General features: G+C 59.2%; 8 protein-coding genes across 8 annotated transcripts; all 8 read left to right on the top strand.

The window, feature by feature from the left end:
- Positions 1-116: 116 nt before the first annotated feature.
- LSCM1_05180 (uncharacterized protein) lies at positions 117-854 on the top strand (the record flags this gene model as incomplete). Its single annotated transcript, XM_067322653.1, has 1 exon — positions 117-854. One exon carries the CDS (start codon positions 117-119, stop codon positions 852-854), a length of 738 nt encoding a protein of 245 aa, XP_067178516.1.
- Positions 855-1,555: 701 nt separating this feature from the next.
- LSCM1_05179 (uncharacterized protein) lies at positions 1,556-2,299 on the top strand (the record flags this gene model as incomplete). The annotated part of the gene is made up of 1 exon (XM_067322652.1): positions 1,556-2,299. One exon carries the CDS (start codon positions 1,556-1,558, stop codon positions 2,297-2,299), a length of 744 nt encoding a protein of 247 aa, XP_067178515.1.
- Positions 2,300-3,071: 772 nt separating this feature from the next.
- Positions 3,072-7,388, top strand: LSCM1_05178 (uncharacterized protein; the record flags this gene model as incomplete). Its single annotated transcript, XM_067322651.1, has 1 exon — positions 3,072-7,388. One exon carries the CDS (start codon positions 3,072-3,074, stop codon positions 7,386-7,388), a length of 4,317 nt encoding a protein of 1,438 aa, XP_067178514.1.
- An 835-nt stretch (positions 7,389-8,223) lies between these two features.
- Positions 8,224-11,268, top strand: LSCM1_05177 (uncharacterized protein; the record flags this gene model as incomplete). Its single annotated transcript, XM_067322650.1, has 1 exon — positions 8,224-11,268. One exon carries the CDS (start codon positions 8,224-8,226, stop codon positions 11,266-11,268), a length of 3,045 nt encoding a protein of 1,014 aa, XP_067178513.1.
- Positions 11,269-12,623: 1,355 nt separating this feature from the next.
- LSCM1_05176 (uncharacterized protein) lies at positions 12,624-13,628 on the top strand (the record flags this gene model as incomplete). The annotated part of the gene is made up of 1 exon (XM_067322649.1): positions 12,624-13,628. The coding sequence occupies one exon, from the start codon at positions 12,624-12,626 to the stop codon at positions 13,626-13,628; it is 1,005 nt and encodes a 334-aa protein (XP_067178512.1).
- A 720-nt stretch (positions 13,629-14,348) lies between these two features.
- Positions 14,349-14,792, top strand: LSCM1_05175 (uncharacterized protein; the record flags this gene model as incomplete). The annotated part of the gene is made up of 1 exon (XM_067322648.1): positions 14,349-14,792. The coding sequence occupies one exon, from the start codon at positions 14,349-14,351 to the stop codon at positions 14,790-14,792; it is 444 nt and encodes a 147-aa protein (XP_067178511.1).
- A 4,205-nt stretch (positions 14,793-18,997) lies between these two features.
- LSCM1_05174 (uncharacterized protein) lies at positions 18,998-19,984 on the top strand (the record flags this gene model as incomplete). The annotated part of the gene is made up of 1 exon (XM_067322647.1): positions 18,998-19,984. The coding sequence occupies one exon, from the start codon at positions 18,998-19,000 to the stop codon at positions 19,982-19,984; it is 987 nt and encodes a 328-aa protein (XP_067178510.1).
- Positions 19,985-21,077: 1,093 nt separating this feature from the next.
- Positions 21,078-21,545, top strand: LSCM1_05173 (uncharacterized protein; the record flags this gene model as incomplete). The annotated part of the gene is made up of 1 exon (XM_067322646.1): positions 21,078-21,545. The coding sequence occupies one exon, from the start codon at positions 21,078-21,080 to the stop codon at positions 21,543-21,545; it is 468 nt and encodes a 155-aa protein (XP_067178509.1).
- Positions 21,546-22,719: the final 1,174 nt, after the last annotated feature.

The following is a 22,719-nucleotide window of genomic DNA, read 5'->3' as shown; positions in this document are numbered from 1 at the left end:
CAAACTGTGCGTCCGCGCAAGCGCACGGACTGATCGTGACGAGGTGCGTTGGCAGAACAAAATAGCGTCTCTTTGGACGCCCTGCCTCCTTTTCCCCAGCTGTTTTCGGTGTGCTCATGCATCCACGCACGTCTGGTCAGGGACTGCTCCCTCGCTACGGGGGAGGCTGGATGCACCAGTTCGGCCACGTGTACGCGCTCCAACAAGAGCTACTTGACCCGAGTGCGAATAACTGGTTCCGCGCAGTGGAGTTGTGGCACACGGCACGTCAGGAAGGTGTCGCGATGAATGTCAGTCACTTCAATTCTATCTTGCGGCAGTGCGTTCAGCCGGGCGCATGGGCGCAGTCACTTCTAGTTCTCAAGCAGATGAAGCGAGAGAGTCTGCGCCCTGATGTGGTGGGCGTTGGCTGCGCGTTGGCCGCTTGCGTCGAGGGGAAGCATTATGACGCGGTGGAGGAGATCTTTGCCACCTTCCACAAGACGATGCTGCTGGACAGCGTTTGCCACCTGGCCCTGATCCGTGCGCGGCAAGAAAGCGGCGATGCCAAGGGTGCCATTGAGGCCGGCAGACAGCAGCAGAGGGAGCAGGTGCCGTTTCTCCCATACACCTACACGCATCTCCTGGTGGCGTGTAACACTGAGGATGATGCTGCCTACGCAATGGAGCTTGTTCGCCGTATGCACGGCGAACAGTGGGTCCCGTCACAGAGCGCGGTGCTGGCCATTCAGGAGCTAGGACACCGCCACGAGGAGCTGGTGCCGATCTCAAGGCCGCTACTATCCAAAGGTAGCAACTCCGATAGAGCGCTGCGCTTGCTCGGCACCTCAAACCACGCTCCTCCACCAAAGTGATGGGTGTGCAACCTCAAAAGTTGGCAAGCAACCGGTGTGTAAGGCTTAAGGCAGTGTGTAGCTAGCCATTCTTTTTTACCTCTTCATATTGCCACGCCAGCACACATATCTCTGGGGTGGGTGTCTTCATCGCGCCTTCCGCCTCCGCTCTCTCCATCCCGTTTCGCAGTTTGTGCCCACACATTCTCCCCTCACCCTCTCTACGGGCAGTAGAGGATAACGAGCACCTGCACGCTTGAGAATTGGATGCTCCTCATTCCTTAACGCCGTCTGCGCCGTGCTCCTCTGTTGTGGCGCATGGCGTTTGAGTCCCTCTACACACACGTGCACAGACTACTCACTTGCGCGTGTCTCAAAAATCTGAGAGGAGTAGGAGTCACGCCGACCACGTGCATCTAATGCACCTGCAGCCCCCCCCCCGCTGCCTTCGAGGCCAAGGCTGCTGAGCAGAGTGCCCTCTGGTGCACGTCTGATGAGGACCGAATCAACTCTTTTAGTTTACTCCCTTTTTCTCTCCCATTGCGTCTTGCTCTCGCTCTATCTCGCTCCCCTCTCTTTCTCCTTGTGGCCACTTCTGTGCCTCAGCCGCCACGCATTATCTCGAGGAGCGGCAGAGGAGATACCCAGAGAGGGTTAGGCAGAGCGTGGCTTTAGGTAAAACGGACCTTGTCCGTCCCGTTCTTCGGGTGGGAGTGAGAAGAATGGCACCCAAGACACGCAGTCGTTCTAAATCTGCGAATCGAGGCTGTGCGCGTGAGGGGACAGAGGCATCGCAGCCATCACGGGATAGCGAGAATACGGTAGAGGAAAGGTGCAATGCGCATAACCAGTGTATAAGAGCTCAGATACGACCAAGCCTCGAGAGCTTAGCAGAGAAGGCCGCGGACTTTAGTCGGCGCTACAGGTCGTGGCGCATCGCCCTTGTAGCCGTTACGTTGGCTCTTGTAGCGGCGGGTCTCGCAGTGCTGCTCTCACCCAGTGTGGATGTCTCACCGCGTGAGCGGCATCCGTGCTCGTGCGCAGTGGCGGCTTCCACCTCCAATCGCTTAGCAAAGGTGGTCCTCAGTCGTCGCACTGGGGTGAGTGGGGTTCACTTTCGGATGGAAGAATTGGGGGCAGACGCACTGGCCTTTGCGACCAAGTGCAGCGGCGCCGCTGTCATTACCCTACGCGGACCCTTTGAGTCGGTGGATCAGCTGAGGGCGGCTTTGGTGGCACCGTTCAAGGACCACCGCAGTCGCTGTGTGGTATGGGTGACCACCCCTGACGTAATCAAAGGAGTGGCGAACTCGCTAAAGGGGCTGATGGAAAACAACGCGCTTAGCGGGAGAACAGTGGTGCCAGCACGTTGCCGCGCCATCCTCGTTCTCAAGGCGCCGGAGTCACGGGAGCAGCTGAAGTCCATCTTACCACACCGAGTGGTGCACATGCTCAACGAGGTTTGACCTTTGCGACCCCCGTATGTGTGGGTGGGTGAGTGTGGGTGTTGGTGGGGAAATCCAGCCGAGTGTTCTCCATGCCTCGTATATGTATGTCGCGTTTATGTTGCGCAGCTGCAGGGTTCTTTTTTAGGCATATGTTGGTGCTCCCCCACGTGGATATCCGAGGTTGAGCTGGAGCCTATGTGCGAGGGCGTAGTGGCCTGGCGGAGGTTGGGGCACAGCCTCGTTGGTTGATGCGTCGGTGCGTCGGCTGCTTTTCGAGTATTGACAAAGTCTTGCCTTTTAGGTCGCTCGGTCACCTTGTGCCACGGGGCTGCTTTGCGGCTGGGCGAGGTGCAAGTTGACCGGGTTCACCCGCCAGTCTCGAAAGAGGGGGCGGCGTTGAGGGGGTATTGGCTGTAAGTCTCGCAGCGTCCTGGCGCCCGACCGTGACGCTCAGCTATGTCGATCAACACGTCCCCAGTGCCTGTAGGGATGACACTCGTCAACAGCGTATCGCTCTCCGATTCTCTCCCCCTCCTGCCCTTGATGTTGGATTGCAAAGAGGTGGATACGCGAAGTTGATTCGACTCGTCGCTTGGCTTCTTGCGTTGTACGTATTTCATCTGCCGGTAGGCCACCCCCGACACGCCTCCTGCCAGTCGCGCCTACTCAGTAGAGCGCCTCTGTCTTCTCTATTTTTCCTCTCCGAGGTGACGGGTGGGCGAACGAAAGACGGAGAGGTGACCGACGGTGGTGAGTCGCATTCGCTTCACTTGCTGTGCTTCTGTAGCATATGGTGTCCGATGGGGAGCAGAAGCGTGGCCCAGCACCGGGCGAACACGTTGACCAGCTCCTGGAGGAGTACCTTCGGGTCATCAACGACAAGGATGACCAGCTGCACCGCTTGCTGCGACAGCTCCAAGATCAAGAGGCGGCTGCCGGGAAACGAGAGGAGGCAAGCATCGCCAAGCAGCGGCACCTTTCGGAGCAGCTGCACAGCAAGAGCAGAAAAGTGAAGGAGATACAAGCACAGCTTGCGCGTGAGGAGGAGGCAGTTCGCGAACTCGTGCTCAACTCGGAAGCCCTCAAGAAGCACCTGCAAGAGAGTGAGGAGTACGCAAAGGGCCAGGCGTTAGCCGCAGCTGAAGCCGCAGCAAAGGTTCACCGACTGGAGTGCGAACTGTCGGACGCTCAGGTCTCCATCGCTGAGGCACATGCCCAAAAAACAAAAAGCGATGAGGTGTGCGCATTGACTCAGTCGCGGGTAGAGGCGCAGGCCGCTACTATCGCTAACCTCGAGAGCGAGCTGGAGGTGGCGACGCGGATGCTGAGGGAGACGCAGTCGCATACGCAGCAGCTGCAGGCGCGCATCCGGGAAATGATGCCGATTCACGAGCACACATCAGCGCTTGCCGCATTAGAGGCGAAGTCGGCTAGTGAGCGGGCACAGTGTAATCAAGACATAGAAAAGCTGCGAGAAGCGCTCTCTAGCAGAGAGATGGATCACCGCGCAACGCAGCAAGCGCTCCGAAAAGCGCAGCAGGACGTGGAGGAGTTGTCCTCCTTGCTACAGACCGCCACGAAGGCGCTCGACACTGCGAAGCACGAGCTCTCAACCACGGACTTGGCGAAGCAGCAGGCAGAGCGTGAGCTGCGCGAGGAGGTGACGCGGTTCCGGCAAGCGCATACGGCGTCTGCCGAGCGCGTCAGCGAGCTGGAGCGCTCCTTGGCGCGGTCGCAAGAAGCATTGCAGCGCACCGTAGCGGAGCTCCAGGCGGCCCGCTCTCAGCACGAGCGCTACACGGCGGTGGCGGAAAAGGAGCGTGAGGGGGCACAGGCGCAGCACCGCACGCTGCAGGAGCAGATGCGGCAATGCCAAGAGGAGGCGGACCGCGCACGTCGGCTGCTGGAAACAAGAGAGCGTGCAATTAGCGACAGCGCCGACGCGTTATGCCGCGCCCGCGAGGAGGCCACTCGCTCGCAAGCGGAACTGCGCGAGAAGCTGGCCACCGTCACCGCAGCTGCCGCGGCGCGAGCTGAGGAGTGTGAGCGTCTGCGGCACCAACTGAGCCGGGCACAGTTGGAGCTGGCGGATGCGCAGCGGCGCACCGCTGCTGACGAACATAGTCTGGCACAGAAGTTGGAGGAACTGCAGGCTGGCGTGCAGCGTCTGCAAGTGCAGCTGCGAGACAAGGAGGAGGAGGCGCGCCGTGCCGAGCTTGTTCATGGCAAGGAGGCGCAGAAGGTTCAGCACGAGCACGCATTTGCCATAGAAGACATGCGGCGCCGTCATGAGAGCGAGGTACAAGAGCTGCATGCGCGGCTGGAGCTTGCGCGCGCGGAGCTGAGCGAGAGAACTGGTGGCTCAAAAGGCTTGGAGAGAGAGCTCCAACACTTCTCGGAGGTGCGGCAGGAGATGCGGAGCGAAATCAGCCGCTTGCAAAACACCATCGAGGCTAAGGAGACGGCCATCCAGGGCCTGCGGCGGGAGAGCGAGAAGCAGCAAGCAGAGGCTGCCCAGCTCGTGCAACGCTTGGCCGCGCACGAGAGAAGCGAAGGCGCCCTGCGGCAGCGCGTCGAGGAGGCAGAGCGGTCTCAAGCAGACTCGAAGGCGGCCAGAGAAAGAGCGGAGGAGAGCGTGGCGGCTATGAGGAAAACCGTTGAGGAACGTGCCGCTATCCTTGCTGCAGCGGAGGCGCAGCTGTGCGAGAAAAACAGCATCATCGCCGCCCTCCGATCGGAGATACAGGAGTGCGCAGAAGCCAAGCTAGTCGCCTCCAAGGAGGTCATGCAGGAGAGGTCTCACCGCGACAAGCTCGCGCTCTCCTTGACGGCGACAGAGGAGCGGGCGGGGAGAGCTGAGATGGAGCTGCAGGCCGCCTTACAGGAGCAGCAGCGACTGCAGCGGGCCATAGACGAGACGTCGAGGGAGGTGCAGCGCCTCGAGGAGAAGGCGGAACAGCGCGAAGCGGAGTGCTCACTTCTAACCCGCCATGCGGAGGGCGTGGAGTCCCTTGCCAAGCGCACTGCTGAGGAGCTTCGCCAGGTGATACAGGAGCGTGATGAGACGATTCAGCACCTCCGCAGCGAGCAGGCGACGGTGCTTCCCCATCTGAACGAGGAGAGGAGCAAGAGCCTTGTTCTGCAGGAGAAGCTGCAGCATCAGCAAGAGGTTAGCCGCATGCACATGGACAGCGCCCAGGAGCGCATCCGCAGCCTAGAGGAGGCTGTCGCGGCGCGGGAGGCAGAGGTGGCAGCGCTTGAAAACGACAAAGCACGCGCCGAAGAGCAGCTGCTCGAGGCGCAGACACAAGTGACCACGCTTATGGGCACTCTCGACAGCCGGGAGCACAAGTACCAGCAGCGCAAGGAGGAGGCCCAAAAGGCATTGCGGGAGGCTGAGGAAGCCAAGGCAGCGACGGTCGTGACGATTCGGAGCGCCGAGGAGCAGACGGCCGCTGCCAACGCGATTCGTGAAAAATACAAGAAGGAAAAGGCAAAGATGGAGCTGCTCATGCATCGCATGGAGGAGCAGGTGCGGGTGTCGGCGAAGCGCGTGGAGGAGGATCGCCAGCGGGAAGCCGATCTGGTTGAGAAGCTTACGAAAACGGAGGAGGCGCTGCGGCAAGCGCAGGACAGCCTGAGCTCACGCGTCAGCGAGATGAAGACGCATTACGACGAGATATGCCGTCAGCACGAGGAGTCATTTCGCGACGCCACGAACGATGCCATGGCTGCTGAGAAGCTCGCAAACGCTTTGCAGGTGCAGCTGCACGAGTCACAGCGCAAAGCAGTGTCCTTGGAGAGTAGCTACCGTGAGCTACAGCGCCACGTCGCAGTGACCTGGGCATTGGCAGTCGAGGATTACGCAGATGAAGCGATAGATATGAAACGGGCGTGCATGGAACTTGTCGTGTCTGCGCACCGCGGTGCCCTGTCCCGCGCCGTGAGCGCTGCGAAGGAGAGCTGGGCGGCCGCTCAAAAGACGGCAGCTGTGCTTTGCGAAGGTGTGAAGGACACCGAGCAAAAACTGGCGCGCCTTCAAATAGAGCACAAGGCGGAGTTGCAAGCGGTTGAAGAGGCTCACCGGCGGCGAATGGAAGCGGCCGCTGCAGAACACCACGCAGCGGTCTCGCGTGTTGAAAGGGAGCTGAGTGAGGCGGAGCGCTGCGTACTCATCCTTAAAAAAACATCACAGCGCTCCGACGACGACCGCGAGCACCGCATACACTATTTGAAAGAGTCTCTGGAACGTGTGACGGCGCTGCTAGAGATGGAGAAGCGCCAGACCGCTTCCCTGTGTGAGAGGATGGCCGCTGATGAGGCGAAGCGAGGCCAAGATGCGCGCGCTGCTGAGGAGGAGCGGCGGAGTTTGCAGCGCCGTTGCGACAAGCTGAACCGTCAGCTGGACGATCGAATGGTGGAAGAGAAGCACTACGAGGATGAGCTTCGGGAGCTGCGCGCGGAAGTGGCGGCGCTGCAACGCGTGCTGGGCGACAAAAATCGTGAGGCAAAGCACGAGGCAGATCAACTGACGAAGGAGCAGGAGCGACTAGTGGTCGCCGTGGCAGCCCGAGAAGCTGCGGAAGAGCAGTGCGGCGAGCTACAGAAGCAGATCAGCTTCTTGCGGGGGCAGCTCGAGACGGCGCGGCTGAGCCACGAGCGTGTGGTCAGCGAGCACCAAGCAGCTCAGCGGGCCCGTGACGTGCGACTCGACGCGGCGCAAGCCGAGCTTGCCAATGCCGTCGCGGAAAGGCGGAGGTACCAGCGCGAGGTGGAGAGCCTGGAGCACCGAGTGAGAGAGCTCACGAAAGAGGTACAGACACTACGCCGGCAGGAGGCAGACATTCTCGGGCAGCTGCAGACATACAAAGCGGAGGCCTCAGCTCTGCGTGAGCGGTGTGCAAACATCGAGTCACTCAAGAACATTAGCGAGGCCTCCCTCGCTGAGACGCAAGCGCGTGAGCGGGACTTGATGGACAAGCTCGAGGAATTGCGCAACGCTCAGCACCTGATGCAACTGTGCTTTGACAAGCAGCAAGAGCAACTGGAAGTTGGCCGCCGCCTCCGCCAGCAAGACGAGCTGCAGCGGCCGCGGCTTTCCCCGTAGTATTGCTTTGACGCGGTATGCCGCTGCAAGTCTGTGAGAGTCCGTGTGCTGTTATGTGTACAGTAAAGGGAATGCTGCTGATAGAAGTGTGACTGTGTATGTGCGCGTGTATGTGCGTGTGTGACTGTGTGGCAGAGTCAGAAAGCGGCAGTGACAACAGAACGTTGTTGACAAAGCAGCTTCGCAATCTTCCAATGCAGGCGTCTTACCTTTTTTGCTGAAAAATTACGCCTCGTGGGCCTCTCGCCCCTGTGCTGGCGCCTGTGACCGTGAGAGGACATCGTGGTGGTGGTGCGTGCACGACCTTTTCATGTGTTTCTTCGTCACGGCGTCACCGCTGCGGGCGCCTCGAATTCCTCAGATGTGGCATGGCATACAATAGAGGGTGACGTACACAGTCTCTCGCCCTGGTATTGCCCTTTCCGACACCCTCACCCTCCCCGTAAATGTTCCCTTCTGTCCCCTCTCCGTGGCATTTTGTATAGCCATTCCCCTTCTCCTACCCCCCCCTCCCTTCCTGCTTTGGTAGCTGCTGGGGGTCTCGGCAAGCGTGAGGTGCACGTCTTCGACAGAGGGAGGAGGGGGTCGCACGCACACACACACACACACAACAGCCGCGAACTAAACAGAAGTAGGAGAGTCAAGAGGACTCGGGAAGGGAAAAGGGGAACGGCACGCGGCCGCTGCAAGAGGAGGAGGAGGAGCACGCAAATTTATCGCCCGCGCGCATGCCTGCGCGTTTCCCTGGGCATCCCTGCTCACAAGAACGCCAGCGGCCACCGACTCAGCAGCGAGGGCATCGCGTACACATCTGCAGCGCCATCGGGGAAGGGGAATGGAGGACGTTACTGAGAGTCTCGCTGCGGCGTGGAAGGAGGCGATGAAGGGCATGAAGGTCGGCTACAAAAAAACCAAGTCGGTGCTGAAGCACATCCCAGTGGACCGGCTCAAGGCAATCTCGGAATCCGGCGGCGTCATGTCGCACAGTGATATTCGGCGGTTTTTCCAAATGAAATATGGAGCTGAGGTGCGCAACGCTGAGGGAGAGCGGACGGCAACAGACGATGCCAGCGACGTGGACAGCTCCGACGAGGAGCCACTCACTGACGCACAGGTGCAGGAGAGGGTAGACAAGAAGTTCTTTGACAAGGCTTACAACCCCGTCAAATTCGAGCTTGAGCACATGGACGGCTTTGCGTACACCGACGACGAGGCGGAGGGCCGACTGATGCGCGAGGCGGCGGAAGGAAAAATGCGGGAGCTACGCCAGAAATGTGGCATTGTCAGCACAACGCTCAAGCGGCGGGTACTGTCGCATCACCACTCCTTTGTGAGCGGCACGGAAAAGATTTGCGACATCAACAACAGCTTACTGATGACCTCGAGCGACTGCAAGAAGGCGCGGGCGGCGATTCGAAGGTCAAAGGCTGCCGTGGCTGCGCAGGTGGCGTTGCTGGCGCAGCAGCGCACGAAGGAGAACGTGGAGGCGACCATTCAGCTGCTTGAGGCAATGAAGGTGATGTGTGGGAAGCGGACTCAGCTTATGAACCTCATCTCGAGCGGCAAGGTACATGAGGCGGCTGGTTTCCTTCAGCGCGAGGGCCCTATTAAAATGGAGAGCTCGCTGGCAAAGATCTACTGCATGAAGCCGGTGCTCGCGGAGTGGCGTATGTACCGCGACCACCCGAAGAAGCTCACAGACTGCATTGAGGTGGTGCTCACCGACTGTCTGACAAATAAGTTCCTTGTACCGAGGTACCGCAACGCGCTGGAGGCCTCGCAGGACCTCGGTTGCGCCACTGAGACGTGTGCGTTGGTGGCAGCTCTATTTGGGCGCGCAGCCATTCAGATTCTTTACAAGTCGCTGGCAGACGTATCGTTTGTGAAGCGCGATGACGCCCCACTCGGGGACATTGCAGAGGGCATTGACCCTCAGCACTTCATGCTCGGCGTGCAACAGATGGCTGCCAAGCTGATGGACTTCCTGTACATCTACACTACCGTAGTGCGACTCCACGAGGAGGAGCGCCACACCGGCTCTCCGTACGCCGGCTTGCACAGTCTGGCGCTGCAGCGTGTGCAGGAAATAGGTCGAAAGGTCGGCCGTGACTTGGTCGAGAAGCTGACTGTGGTGCTCTCAAGCGCGCGCCTCTCCTCCATCGACCCAGACCATGTGCTGCACCTGTTCCTGGTCATGAGTATGTTGACAGAGGGCATTGGCGTCCTCGGACTTGAGAAGGAGGAGCAGGCTGCGGCCCGGGCGCAAACGAAGGCAGTGCTGCTGCGCCACATGCAGTTGCACTTTCAGGCACCGAAGGCCTACGAGGTGCTAGCCTTCATGGCAGAGGACGACTGGGCCGTGAGCACTGTCTCTCCTCCATCGTTGAACATGGTGAAGCCACTGTCACCCGATAACTTCAGGTCCTTCATCAGAGAGGTGAAGCACTACCTGCACCAGGGCGCCGACGACAGCTCCCTCACTGCGGGGGCGATGCCATTCATGGAGAATCCGTTTCTCACCCAGAAGGTGCTCGAGCTCGCCGACACCTCGAGCCTTGTGCAGACGCAGACCTTCGGTGCTTACTGGGCGACAGCGAAGATGGGCTCCGCAGCGGCCGCCATTGGTGGTTCTGGAGAGCCTGCCTCCCCGATGAGCAGCTTGGGGAGCGAGGTAGAGGCCGCCACACTGGGCGCGCCTGTCAGCAGCGAGGGCTCCGCAACGCTTGCGGCGTCGGTGGAGATGCCGCCCTCCGTCCTCACCTCTAGCGCCATTTCGGTTGCCAATGTTTTCCTCGAGTACCAGGCCCGTATTGCAGTGCGGCTACCTCCCTTGGCAGCTGATATCCTTCGCTGGTGCGAGGAGCTGCTGTGCCTCTACTTCTACACGGTCGTGGACAACTTTGTGTCGGTGTCGCGCAATGTGCCGATCGAGCATCAGGGCGACTTCTCCGTGACCGCGCAGCGAGTGTTAGCCGAGGTGCGCGCGACAGGAGAGCGAGCGGTGGGCGCGACCAACGGGCAGTATGCACCAAAGGAGCAAGGCCGGCATCTCGGCAGCGGTGCCAGTACCGCCAACGCTGCGACCTCTCGATTCCCACCTGTCGTGTGGGGTCGTCTAAGCAACGAGTTCACGAGCCCTGCAAAGCAGTTCGCCCTCGGCAACCGCTCGGTGGCGTGCCAGTCGGTGCTCACCCTCATCTTTCTGTACGAGGCCACCATCCAGACGATGAGTCCACTCCTTCCTGCGGCCACAGTGGAGTCCTACATGCAACGGTGCCGCACGCTGTACAGAGCGGCGCACGAGGTGCTGCATGTGTGCATCCACCGACTATGTCAGGCTATCTGCCCCATGGATAGTGTCTGCAAAAACATTGCGAAGCTGAAGAGTGGAAAAGACGAGGTGATGGTGAGTCCGTATGTGGCGCAGCTTGTGAACAGTATGAAGGTCCTCAACGAGCAGCGCGTGCTGTTGCCGACCCCGGCTCTCGAATCGGTCTTTCTGCAGCGGCTTATCTTTGCCGGGCAGGCAGTGATGGTGCGGGAGTACAGCAAGCTATCTAAGAAGCGCATGAACGACCTCTTCGTGATGCAGCTGCAGGTAGATGTGCAGTCCTTTCAGCAACAGGTCGCCTTTGTGTTCGGCAAGTCTTCAGTTGTGGTGCCCGACTATGTTCTGCGGCTGGTAAAAGCGGGCTTCTTCGCGGATGACAAGGCACAGTGCATACAGTGGGTGCGCGCTAACCACACCCTATACTACGGTGTGGACCTCGTCCACTGGTTTGGCGGGGCTGACAGGCCTTTCATGCTGCAGCTGGAGGACCTTCTGAACCGCGAGCTGAAACATCAGGACATCCTTCCCATGGAGCGCTTTGCCCTCTGAGCAGACGGCTTTAAGGGGGCAGCGCGCCGCCGTCCGTCTTTGGCCCTTCAGCGGCGTTGCTGCACTCGTTGGGGTGCGCGTGCACTGGTCAACGTTCCCTCTCTTTTTGTTGTTTGTTTGAACTGTCGTTGGTTCAGCACGTTTCGCGCTTTCCCATTGCCTTCCTGCATTCTCCTGTCTTCCCGCTTTCCCACCTCGTCCCTCTGCGCTCCGTCTCTCCCGCCCGCCGCCCTTACGCAGGTTCAATACGCGCATGCACCACTCTTTGGCCATGAAGAGGAAAGGTGCATGGGGAAGGGAGCGCCGTTAGTGTGTGGCCTTTTTTGTGACGCTCCCTCTGCTGCTCAGCTGTGTGCTGTCTTTGGTTGGCATCTCGCTCTCTCTCTGTCTCTCCGTATGTGTGCGTGTGTGCTTCACCTTCCGCCTCTTCTCCTTCAGTCTTTGCTCGCAGGAAGTGGCGCGTGCGTTGCGCCTTTCTCCCCCCCGCGGAGTCTCTGTTGCGCTGATGCGACGCCTCGAGCGCACAAGCCCCCTTCTCCCACCTTGCTATCCGCAGGCCGCGTACAGATGTCATGACGTATCGCACCGCTTCCCCCTCCCCCTATTCTTTGAGCCAGCATCGGCGAAGAGAGGGGGACGAGACGCCCCAGTGGGACAGACGAAGAAACGGATACAGCAAACACTTTCAGCAGAGTAATGCGCGCCTGCATGTGCTGGTGAGGCCGCTTTTCCTTCTTCAGATGGCTCGTCAGCCTTTGGACAGCAGAAGAGAGCGGAGACAGAGGGGCAGCAGGAACTTATCTGGGGCGTGGAGGGATGCATCGAGGCACGTGGGCGGCTCTTCGTTTTACTTTCCCTCCACGCGACACAGAGGCCGACAGTGTGATGTGCGCGAATGCATGTGCCTGGCGCTGTGGGAATGCCTTCCACTGTACCTCGCTTTCTCCAACTCGTCCGCGCCCAGTGATAACAGAGCTCGACGTCACAGAAGCTCCAGCCTCTTCTCTCCCACCCTCGCATACGCTCCCAGGGCCCCCTTTCACTCTTTCTGTGCGGGTCGTCCCCCCGTCAGCTTCTGTTTCCATTTTCTCCTCGGCTTCTCTGTGTCTCTCATTGGCTGCCCGGATACCGCCGGCTCCTCATCTCCCCTTTCCTTACCTCCTGCCCGTCGCCGGTGAACAACGGGTGGCGTAAAGTAGGAGCGTCGCAGGGCCACAGTGACTGTGGTCTCTTGCCTGCCTTCGACGGGCACACTCGAGTGGGCGCGAGTGCTTGCTCCTCAGCAGGCAAGTAATCTATCGCGCATACATTTCTTTGCTCTCACACTCCCTGTCCCTCCTCTGTCGCGCTGGTCGATGAAGCTCACACTTTTGCTCGGCAGCGTCGGGGCTGCGTTGGGGTGGTCGTACTTGCGACACATTCAGCTGCCTGTAGGCCCGTCAAGGCTCCTGTGGAGTAGCGTGGTGTTTGGGCACCGTGGCTGCCGTGGTGTGGAGGGGATACCGGAGAATACGCTGGAGGCGTTTCGGTACGCCGCCGCAGGCGGGTGTGGCGGTGTCGAGTGCGATGCTCGACTTACCAAAGACAACGAGGTCGTCATCTTCCACGACGCCTTCGCCAACGGCAACCTCCGCGACATCCCGCCGACGTGCCGCATCGATGAACTGACGCTGCTAGAGCTGCGTAACTGCAGCTTCACGGCTGACCCCACGGGGCGCATTCGCATTCCTACGCTGGAGGAGGCCATTTTGTTTTGCCGTGATAACAACATGCGCATGCTAATCGAGGTGAAGGAGCTGAAGCGCGCGTACTTGTGCACGGACAAGGTCCTCGATCTCTACCGCCGCTACCCAGACTACATGTATGACCAAACCACCCTTATTTCTTTTCACAGCGGCGTCCTCTACCATGCCAGAAAGGCGGACAAGAGAGTTGCAGTGTGCCAGCTGTATGCTGCGAATGTGGTGCACACGTGGAGCGCGATGCACGTCGACACGGTGCCGTGGGTACTGAGACTGTGCCCTGCGTTGTGGGATCGCGCACTGCCGTTTCTGCAGGAGAGGGTGATGCCGTGGGTGACGGGGTGCTCCATGGTGGGCCCGCGTTATGATCGCTTTACCGAGGCGAGCCGAAGACGGTGGACTTCGCGGAATATTTGCATGTACCTCTGGGGATTCGAACATGGCGAACAGTGCACACCAGCGATGCGGCAGCCCGGTGTATGCGTCGCGTGCGACAATCAATACGAAAGCTTCCAAACGCCCAAGCCGCCTCCGAACTACGACATATTCGGTGATAGGCAGCGCGAGTTGGAAAGACAGCAGGAAGAGGCTTACAAGCGCCTGCGGATTGGTAAGTGAAAAGGCGCTTGAAAAGGTGTGAGGTACAAGACTGATGCAACTCGATATCGTAACAGTAAGATGCAGCGTAGCGTACGGACAGTCTCCTTCCCTCTCGTCCTTCCTCTCTTTCTCACCCATCCCCCATGAGTTGATCTATGCTTTCGCCTTCAAGGTCCTCCGAGACCCAGTTCGATGAAGGAGTCGAGAGACGAGGATGGGAGCGCAACAGCTGCGCGCGTGCGCTGCGGGAATTGCCTGCACGTGAAGGAGGCAGTAAAGGACACAACGGTTGTTGTCCTTCGCCAACACTAGAGGTACTCAGCAAGCAGCGGAGCCTCAACCGCGCCTCCCACTCTGCGTGCGTGTGCGTGTGCGTTAGCCTCTTCCTGTGTGTCGAAGAGCTCCCTTCTTTTCCGTTTCTCATTCTCTCTCTCCACCCTCTTTTGCTTCCCTCTCCCCTCTGTACTTCGCGCTGTCGAGTCTTTCTCCATCCTGCCCCACCCCTCTTAGTCAGATACACACGCACACGCGCAGATAAAATATTGTTGCTCATCTCCAGCCATTGCCATCGCCTAGCGCCGCTCCGTCTTGTGGGAAGAAGGAGAGCGGCTTCCAGCAGGCAACTCGTGTCCATTGCACTCGTCTCTTTCGCCTTCTTCGGATCACAATACGCGTCTGCTCTCCTCTCCGGTGCAGCGCGCTGCTTCTCCTCGCATCGACTCCACTCTGACTGGCACAATGGGCCACTCGATCAGCCGTAGCAGGTCGCCGACGAAGGCGGTCGCGCCTATGAACAAGGCTAACGAGGTGGCATCGCCTATCATGACTAAAAACGATACACAGATGGACGCTGCAGCGCATGAGAAGCTGCGCAGGCTCGACTCCGAGCAGTGCCTCACAGAGGAAATGATCGAAGGCCTAACGCGAAGCAGCACAGGCAGTGTTCAAAGCAAGGCAAAAAAGAAGGACGCGATCAACGACTGGATTGCTACAACAAACTACGTCGTGGAACCCAACATGGACGCCTTGAAGCAGCACGAGGACAGCATGCGCGCCCTCAATGCTATGCAGACGGCGAAGCACGAGCTCCGCTGCTTGAGCAACCCGGATCTTTGTAGCTCCTCGAAGTCAAAGGGCTCGAAGCGCAAAGGCGCACTCGATATCTTGAAGTCGCGCTCCTGACCGGAGCCGGCGGAGGAGCTGCTACAGCGGCAAAAGGGGAGACACTTGTGAAATGATTTGCCAATGGTAGTAGTCAGGGTACATACATTGCCCATGTGCCGGCTTTTCCGCAGAGAGAGAGGTGTGGAGATGCAGAAGCGTTGGTGTGTTGTGCGGTGGCGGGGTTGGCTTGGGCTTCTGCGCGCACGTTTGGTATGATATCCGGCCAGCATCCTCTCTTGCGCCCTTTCTTTCCTTTCCCTCTCCTCCCATCCACACACTCGGCACCCGGGCGCTTCTCCCTTCTGTGCGCTCTCTTCACTCGGTGCACGCGCCATGCAACGATGCCTCCTTTGGCGGGGCTCATGTCTAAAGGCAAAGGTGTGGGCACTTTTTGGCGTCCTTCTCTTCCCTCTTTCGGCGTCTATAGTGTGCATCTCTCTCTCTCCTTAGCTGCGAGCGTGGAGTGAGTGATGCGGCGGCATGGATGTGCTCGGCAGGGAGAGGGGGAAAGAGGGGTCCATCAAGGCGGTGGGTCTGCCAAAGGCTGCATCAGAATGCAGAGGCTTTGAAATCTAAATCTTCACTTCCCCACCGTGCGCTATTCCCTCTATGGGCTGCTCGCTCGCCTCTTGCCTCGCAATGGGTTCTCCCATGTCTCTTGTCTGCCCCACGTGTGCTGGGCTCGCCGCACCGTCATACGGGTCGTTCGCTCTTATGCGTGGATCACTGCAGCGAACGGGAGAAATATTTCGCCTTTTCACTTTGGGTGTTGCTCACCCCTTACGGCGAATCGGTTTCTTAACCGTTTGCCTCTGCTCCTCCGGTGCATCGCCGTTGCTAGCGGCCCACCTGTCTGTCTGTCTGTCTGCGTGGGTGTGTGGGGGAGGGGAGGAGAGGGGAAGGCTTCTCTGCAAGTAAAAGGGGATGCGACCTCTGTTTTTCCCTTTGCTTTATGGTGTCGTTGTGGACGTTTCTATCGGGGTGGCGCTGCTTCACATCAGCTCTCTTTTTCCACGTGCACGCACCCTCTCTCGCTATCTCTAACTCGCTGCATTCTTGTGCGCTCAAAGGTGGATGCGTCTCCTCCGTGGTGGGGTGAGGGAGGGGGGCTGCAGGGATGGCATGCGGACGCACACCGTACGAGTCGTCTCCTCTCTTCCCTTTCTCCTCATACGCTGCCGCGCCATTCCTTTGCTTTTCGTTTCCGCTGTCGTTCCCTCTGCGCTTTGCTTAGCTCTTTTTGTTGCATTTTAAATAGCGTGAAGAGCAGACGAGTGGAGTGGGAGAGCCGACAAAGAATGCATCGCCAGCCAATCAACGGAGAGGGCCCGCGGAGCCGCCACCGCGCGCCCGCGCCCCTTCCCTGGCGCATCTTTCTCTCTCAGAGCGCTCCCTCCAGTGAACAGGCTGTGCGAGGATGTGTTGCGTAGATGGTCTCACAGCTGTCCCTCCTCTCTTTTCTGTCATGCTGGGGGGGAATCGTATCCATGCACCCACGGATACGTCCATCCTCGCGCACCTTTTTGTACCTCTTCCCCTCGCCATTAAGGGGAGCAAGGCAGCACTGCAGCCCTGACGGAAGGGTAACGTTGTTGTTTCCAATAAGGTAGGCCTACGCGACCGCCACCGTTGACAGTGTGGCGTGATACGTCAGTCAGCGGTGAAGAATGGAAGACAGCGTGCACGGCTGATCGGCGAATAAAGCGGAAGAAAGGTCGTGGCTGATGTGGCACCGCAGGTTTTTAGAGTCTCTTTCTTGTGCTTGTGCGTAGGGCAGAGTGCAGGGCCGATTCCTCTTCTCTGACGCCAAAGACTCAGGAGTGCATATATGCCCGAGACGATGCACTTGAGGCCCGTTCGCTCGCCGCTGGCGGTGCTGACGGCCCCTCCATTCTCTCCTGCTTTGCGTGTCGGCGGCTGCGTATGCGCGTTAGCCTCCTCATTCACGCTTGTGGCCCTCCCTACGCACACACACATACACACCTCATTTTCTTTTCCATTACTTTTTCCTGACGCCATCGCCGCAACAGCTCGCACAGGATGTACATTTTGGCTCGCCGTCGCGTCCATCTGATCTGTTTCGTTCCTCTCTCGATGCCTTTCCGAAATTGCTTCCAATTTGGTGATGCTTGACACTCCCTTCTCCCTGTTACGTCCTCCATCCCATGCCGCCCTCGCCTGCGTACCCCTTCTCCATCCCTGCGTGATTACGCTCCTCCTCTCTCTCTCTGCCTCCACCGCTTTCCCCCTCTTCATCGTCAGTCATCACCTCCGCTTCGTGCGCCATTGCGGGTGTGCGCGCAAACGGTCGCTTCCTTCTTCCTCTCTCTCCACCACGGGCCTGCGAGGCGGCCCCTGTGCACCTTTCGGGGCCGCGTGGCCCCTTTGTCTATTCCGTCATGTATGTGCTTATGTGGCCCTCTTCCCCGCCCCACCCCCGATCCGGCTGTTGCACTGCTGTTCGGTACGGGTGCGGGCATGCTTTCCCCCTGTGTGTATACCTCTCTGACGTGCTCTCTTCCTCTCTTGACGTTCAAACATGTCCCTCCACCCACCGCCCTTTTACGCGCTGAAATAGTGCACCTCTGGCTTCGTGGCGCACTTGCACAAAGAAGGGGGCGGAGGAGGCGCCCGAAGAGAGAGGAGAACCTCATGTGCGACGGTGTGTCGACGTATTTGTTTTCTTATCTACTGTTTTTCTTTATGAACTCGCTTCGCTTTGTACATTCACTTCATCTCATTGACCGCGTCGATGCCCTGCACGCTCGCCTCTTCATATCTCTGCCCGTGTCCGAATAGTTATCAGAGCTCTCCCCCCCCCGCAACCCCTCGCGTCTACGCGCCCGTCTCGGCGTGCTTTCAAGTCCGTATCGGAATGATGCTGACAAGCTTCCCTTCTCTCTCTCTGTGTGTGTGTCTAAAGTATGTTTCCACTCCATTGGCGTGCTGCATAGTTCGAGGGAGCAGAGATGGGGAGAGAGGCAATTTTGTGAAGCGCCACCTCGCTTCATGTAGGCAGAAACGACCCATCCTTTCCTCCCGCAGGGAAAGAAGGAAGTAATTGTCTACAGCCGCGCTCGAAGTAACGGTGAGGGAAAGAGTGTGATGGCACAGCGGTACCGCTGTTGGGGCAGCTTGCCCGCACTATCACGTTCTCTTCAGCTATGCGTCTTCCGGCGAAGCGCTTACGTGTCTGTGTGCGAGCGCCTGTGACCACTGTGTTCTTCAGCTTGTTCATTCTTACTGTCATCCAACACACAGCTCCAACTCCACTGTCACAGGCCCCTTTGTGCAGTGCCAAGCAGCCGTAGAGACACGTGCTGCGGCAACGCCTACTTAGTCGTTGGAGCGCAGCCTCGGCATCGAATCCTGCCGACCCCCGCTCGGGAGGAAGTCACGTGGTGCATCTGCTGAGGTGGCTCAGGCTCCCCATGGGAACAGGCCGGGTGAGGGCTGCGTGGCATGCGTTCAAGTCACAGAAGCACTTTATCTGCCGCGTAAGCCGCATAGCTATGCTCGCTGTCACAGGCTGCTGCGAGACAACTCCACCCAGGACCTCACAGGTGGCATTAGCAGCGATTCGTTGCGCTGACCTATCGATGTCGTGGGCGCTAGACCCTTTGACGGCCAGCAGTGGTTCAGCATCGGCAGGGTTATGGGGAGCTGCTTGACATCCTTCCCGCGAGAATCGGGGCGCCGAACCCCTCAGATACCACGTACTGAGAGCTGAGCCCCTTCGCAACGAAGATCTCTGTACGCTATGGCTCGCAACGATAAGCAATGCTAAGCTACGCGCACACGTGCCTCGCTCTGACATCTTTGCTATACTCGTCGTCCCACGGCCATACCCCCCTCCCCTTCCCTCTCCTCATCGCCATCCTTCCCCCCTCTCAAGTCAGCTGTCGCCTTTTCTTGTGTGCTTTCCGCTTCGGCTCACGTATCCTCCGCGCTCCAGCCGACAAGTGTGCACACCCGAGAAAGCGCGAGAGGCGTCCATCGCGTACACCGGTGATGACGCAGGGAGGAAACAGCTCACGGCCACCTCAGCTACGATTGTCCGCGTCTGCGTGCCTGTGTCGGTGCAGCTCCTGCGCGAAGACAAACGCACGCGCTGAAGCTCTCGCTGGACCATTTCTAGACGCATGCGGCTGTCCCTCGCTCCCAAGCTGTCCCTGGCCTTACCCTCGTTGTGCCCTTCATCCGCATCGACTACAGCGGCTATCATGGCGTCCTCATCCTTTTCGCTCCACGGCGACTCCACATCCACCCGAGACTATCTCTTCCGGACCCTCTACCTCCGGCGTGAGATGCTGCTGCTGAGCACCCGCGGGACCGCCTCTGCACGAGGCCTGGGGGCAGAGGATAAGGAGGAGGGGCAGCCGAGCGCCACAGACTCAGTGGAGCCAATGGCCGCACTACGAGACGTCTTGCTGCTGCCGCCTCTTTACTCTCTGGATGGGCTGTCGCTGACACCGCCGAGCAGTGAGGGGTCGGACTTTTGGGAAGACCCGATGCTCACACCGGACCAAGCGTGGAGCGGTCTTGTGCACGTGCGCTCGCCCTCCTCGCCTTGGCACCGTGGCTGCTTCGCCTTTTATGTGTACTTTCCCAGCCGGTATCCCTTTGAACCGCCCATCATCGAGCTTGCCGGGCCGCTACAGAGCCATCCACTGGTGCAGGAACGCTGTGTACAGCATCTCAGCCAGTTGAGCGGCGCCGCTGATCATCTCTTCCAAATTTATCCACGTGCCGCGCAGTTTGGCGATGCTATCACGAACGCTTCCTCAGTGGCGCACTCGGCACCCGTGAAACGTGCCTTCGTCCCATTCGAGGAGGTGTATGCCACCGTAGACCCGATGCGTGTGTCTGTCATGATGGTGCTGATCCGCCACATGCATCTCATCTTCCTTCCTGCCCAGTGGCCCGCCGCGTGGCGAAAGCCGTCTATGGAGGCTGATAGCGCCACCCACGACCCCAGCGCGGTCAACTGCGCCCTCGCTCGTCGCGATGTGGAGCGGCGCAGTGTTACGCAGGAGGTGCTGCTGCTGAAGCCATTCGAGCAGTACGTCGGCACCGAAGTGATGGAGCACTTTCTCGACGCCTGGGAGGTGAGCGAAGGCCGCGCGGACGAAGACATGACGGATACGGTCATCGGTGACAATGCCGACTGGTACACTCGCGAAGTCCTTCCACACCTCCTGCAATCCTGAGCAGCACAAAGAGATGTGCGCCGGCGATGGTGGTAAAGAAGGCAGCTTGCGGTGCCGCGGTGTCCGTCGGCGGCGAAGGTGCAGCGGCGTTGCTCTTTTCCCTGATGTGTAGTGTGCATGTCTGCATACCTGGTGGCGCATGTGTTTGCCACACGAAGCGAGGCACTGGCAGCCATCAGAGGTGGTGGGGTGGGGAAGACGGAAGCTGTGCCCCTCTCCTCTCTTGCAGTGGTCCGAGCGCGCGCGCTCGTGGGGCTCAAGCGCACAGCGCACATCATCCTTCGGCTTCATGTCTCGCTGCCCTTGACGAGGATATGCTGTGGTGCCTTCCTCCACCCTTTTTTCCCTCTGTCCCCTTACCTCCTCTCCCTCCCTTCCGCGCCCATACAGAGCCACTGCAAAAAAAGCAGCGAAACAACGCAAAGAGCCCCCACTCTCACCGCTACCGCGACCCTCAGCACTTCTGTTCAACACCGTTTTTCACCATCACGAGTACTCCTGTCGCTACCACGTGTTGCCCAGCTTCGGAGGTAAACAAGCTCCGCTTTTTAGCCGAGGCGCCCGCGCTCGTGGCACAGCGTCCCTCGTCGAGGTGTGTGGGCATACACGTACTCGCTCACTCACTCTCTCTCTGTCTGTTTCCCTTCGCCTTTTAGATACGTCCTGCTCCTCTCCTCTCCTCTCTTCTCTGTTCGAAAGAGAGCCACACGTGAGGACATCCGCTGTCCTTTCTTTGAAACACGCGCGCGCACTCTCTCTCTCCTTGGCTGTCGCTGTGTGCCTCTGCCTTCTCCTCATCACTTGCCGACACCCCTTGCGTCTCACTCTTTGTCGCCTCTACCCCTCCTCGCCGTCTGTCTGTGTGTGTTTGTTTGTGTGTGTGTGTGTCTTTGGTCGTTGAGTGTTGTCTTCTCGGTGGCACCTTGCTGTGGTGTGACCGGCTGTAGACTGCATAGCTCTTCTACCCTTCCCCATTGACGGCGCGCGGCTCTTCTCAGTCCTCTCTCCGTCGACACCCCTCGTGGGTGTGCGTCTGTGCGCTTGTGAAAGAGGTCCCTGTGGTCTTCGACGCGGACTCACGCACTCGTACATCATGCAAGGCGGCGGTAACAGCAGCGGGGCAGCGGCGCGGCTACAAAAGGAACTCATAGAGGTGATGATGAGCGATGCCGAAGGCATCTCCGCCTATCCAGAGGACGACAACCTTTTTCGCTGGATCGGCAGCGTGAAAGGCGTGCCGAACACACCGTACGAGGAGCTCGAATACAACCTGCTGCTTGTCTTCCCCCCAAACTACCCGTATGAGGCACCCACCGTGACCTTCACGACGCCGTGCTTCCACCCAAATGTGGACACGCGCGGTGCCATCTGCCTTGACATCCTCAAGGAGAAATGGTCCGCCGTGTACTCGGTGAGCTCTATCTTGCTGTCCATTCAGAACCTCCTCAATAACCCCAACAACGAGTCACCTCTGAACAACCATGCGGCACAGCTGTGGCACGACAGGGAGCAGTTTACCATCGCTGTGCGTGCCACACACGGTGGAGCGCCGGCCTCTTAGACGTGTTCTTGATGTGTGTGCGTGTGCGCGCCTCGTTGCGTCATAGAGGTTTGCGTGCTTTCCTTCGATGCAACGGCTTTCCGAGCGGAGAGGGAGGGGGTCGAGATGACCACAGCCCTATGACTGCATCGCTAGTGGGGTTGCGCACTACCAGCCTCTTTCCTCTCCCCACACGAAGCCGATCGAGCGCGCATGCAATCCACAAACTAATGTGACTGTGCGCGTTCGTGGGGGGGCCATGGACCCGCACGTTTCGAGTGTGCGTGTAGTGGTCTGCGCACAGCTATGTGCGCAGGACGCCTATTCATACACGTCTGCACTCGGTTGGCAAGCAGGTGACAGCAGGCAACAATAGAAACAGAGAGAGCGCAATCGCTCTGCGTCTCCCTAGCCGTAGGCGCTTCATGGAAGCAGTACCGGCTTGGTCTGAGCGCGCGCTGTGGGCGGGTGTTCGGATGCTGCGCACGTGCCGTGCATACATCATCTTTTGGTTTCTGTTTCTTAGGTACTCTTCTTCAGGCCTGTATAGGCAAAGCCTCCTTGCGTCTCCCTTTCTGCTCATCGTATCGTTCCCACTGCCTCCCTCTCGCCTCACTTCTTCGTATACATCCGTCCATGTGCTCCTGCGTGTGTGTGCATGAGCGTGCGTGCTCTTCTCTCTCCTCCGCCTTCTGTGATGTTGCACAACAACACACCGCCACCACCACTCTCACCCCCCCACACACACACACGCACACGTACTCCGCACAGGATGTTGGCCGTGGCTTTCATGACATTTTCTTCGCACCACTCCCCCCCCTCCCGCTCCCTATCCGGCACTATAGTTGACGCCCGACTCTCCAAGCACCGCTTTTTCGCCTCATCTCGAGATCCCCTCCGCGCTGCTGTGAATGATGCTCGGTGTGGTGAGCCGAGTACCATAGCAGATAGACGTACGTACCCTCACAGACACGACTGCAGCAACCACCGCGAGTGACTGCTGTTTACAGTTGCCGTCAGCGACACCGCCGCTGTCGCCGTCTCTCTCGACTCTCTCGTTAAGCTTTGCTCCACGGCCAGTTTCGCCCTCTGCACCCGCTTGCTGGCGTGCGCGTGTGCGTGAGGGGTGCGCCTCTTTTCCCCTCCTCGTCTCTCCCCCCATCCGCCCTTTTGTTTTCGTTTGCTGTCCTTTTTC

Source organism: Leishmania martiniquensis, chromosome 24 (assembly GCF_017916325.1).
Source record: "Leishmania martiniquensis isolate LSCM1 chromosome 24, whole genome shotgun sequence".
NCBI lineage: Eukaryota > Euglenozoa > Kinetoplastea > Trypanosomatida > Trypanosomatidae > Leishmania > Leishmania martiniquensis.
This window is presented reverse-complemented; position numbering and strand designations above follow the sequence as displayed.